Source organism: Pygoscelis adeliae, unplaced genomic scaffold, assembly GCF_000699105.1.
Source record: "Pygoscelis adeliae isolate BGI_AS28 unplaced genomic scaffold, ASM69910v1 Scaffold63, whole genome shotgun sequence".
Classification (NCBI taxonomy): Eukaryota; Metazoa; Chordata; class Aves; order Sphenisciformes; family Spheniscidae; genus Pygoscelis; species Pygoscelis adeliae.
The window spans coordinates 7,153,064-7,154,010 of NW_008824414.1; the positions used below are offsets into that span (position 1 = coordinate 7,153,064).

Below are 947 nucleotides of genomic sequence, written 5' to 3' on the forward strand. Positions count from 1 at the left end.
GCTTTGCCTTTAGAGAAAATAAATTGGGGAAAAAAACCAAAACAAACACCAGACCCTCTCAATTCGGCATGGGATGTTGTGGGGTCTGTGATGGTCTGTAGCTCCCCTAGGAGCCAGAGACACATTCTTGGAGTGGTCACTCAGAAGATGATCTTCTGCACACCCCGAGAGATCTTCATTTTCCTATTCACCCTAGGAGGATAAGGGAGAGGCACAAGTACATTCCATCAAAAACAGAAAATGGATAAGAGGAAATTTTTAGAGCAGTGGACTGGCATATAGAACTATTTTCCTATTTAAAAAACAGCATCCAGAAGGGTCAGGCATCTTAGCTAATCTGTGCTGCCCCAATAAAATCCAACAGTTTGCCATTGCGGGCACTAGTCAGGATCACTTTATTTTATGAAGACCCTGATGTACTTTCAAGCTACTCTTCACTTAAATTTTATTAGAAGATTTGAAATTTCTAAAAGCATTTTCAAGAAACAAAAATCCTGCCAAGTCCTCACTCCCCATAGGAGCAAGCACCAGAAGCAGTATTTTGTTTTAAAATTGTTATCCTGGGCAAACACTGAAATCCAGGTGCAGGGAGGGTAATGCAACAGCTACTGACCATTTCCACCTACTCAGAAAGAAAGGGCACAAAAAGAAACTCTCTTGTGGGTTTCTGAGTCACTTTTGTTTCTTTACATTCAAACCTGTGGATGCTTGGATGGGTGGGAGGGAGATGTTGCTCCTTGGAAGCTAAATCACTGGTTGTTGTCAGTTGAAGAGCTCAGGTTTAATGGGATATCCCCTTGGACACCCACAGAGGACAGGTAGGAAGCCGTATTTTCAGATGGAACATAAAGCGATGAACTTTCAGGCAAGCTGATGAGGTCATTTCCAAAGATTGACTGACGATCAATGAGGAATTGCTGGGCGCTTTCAAGAATGACATCTTTCCC

The 947-nt window shown here is 42.6% G+C and overlaps 1 protein-coding gene across 1 annotated transcript in view; it reads right to left on the bottom strand.

Moving 5' to 3' along the window:
* Positions 1 to 947, bottom strand: part of HSF4 (heat shock transcription factor 4) — a 25,063-nt gene continuing 24,116 nt past the window's right edge. Inside the window, exon 13 of the mRNA XM_009320860.1 lies at positions 1 to 947. Coding sequence (XP_009319135.1) covers positions 750 to 947 — 198 coding nt within the window. The 3' untranslated portion in view covers positions 1 to 749.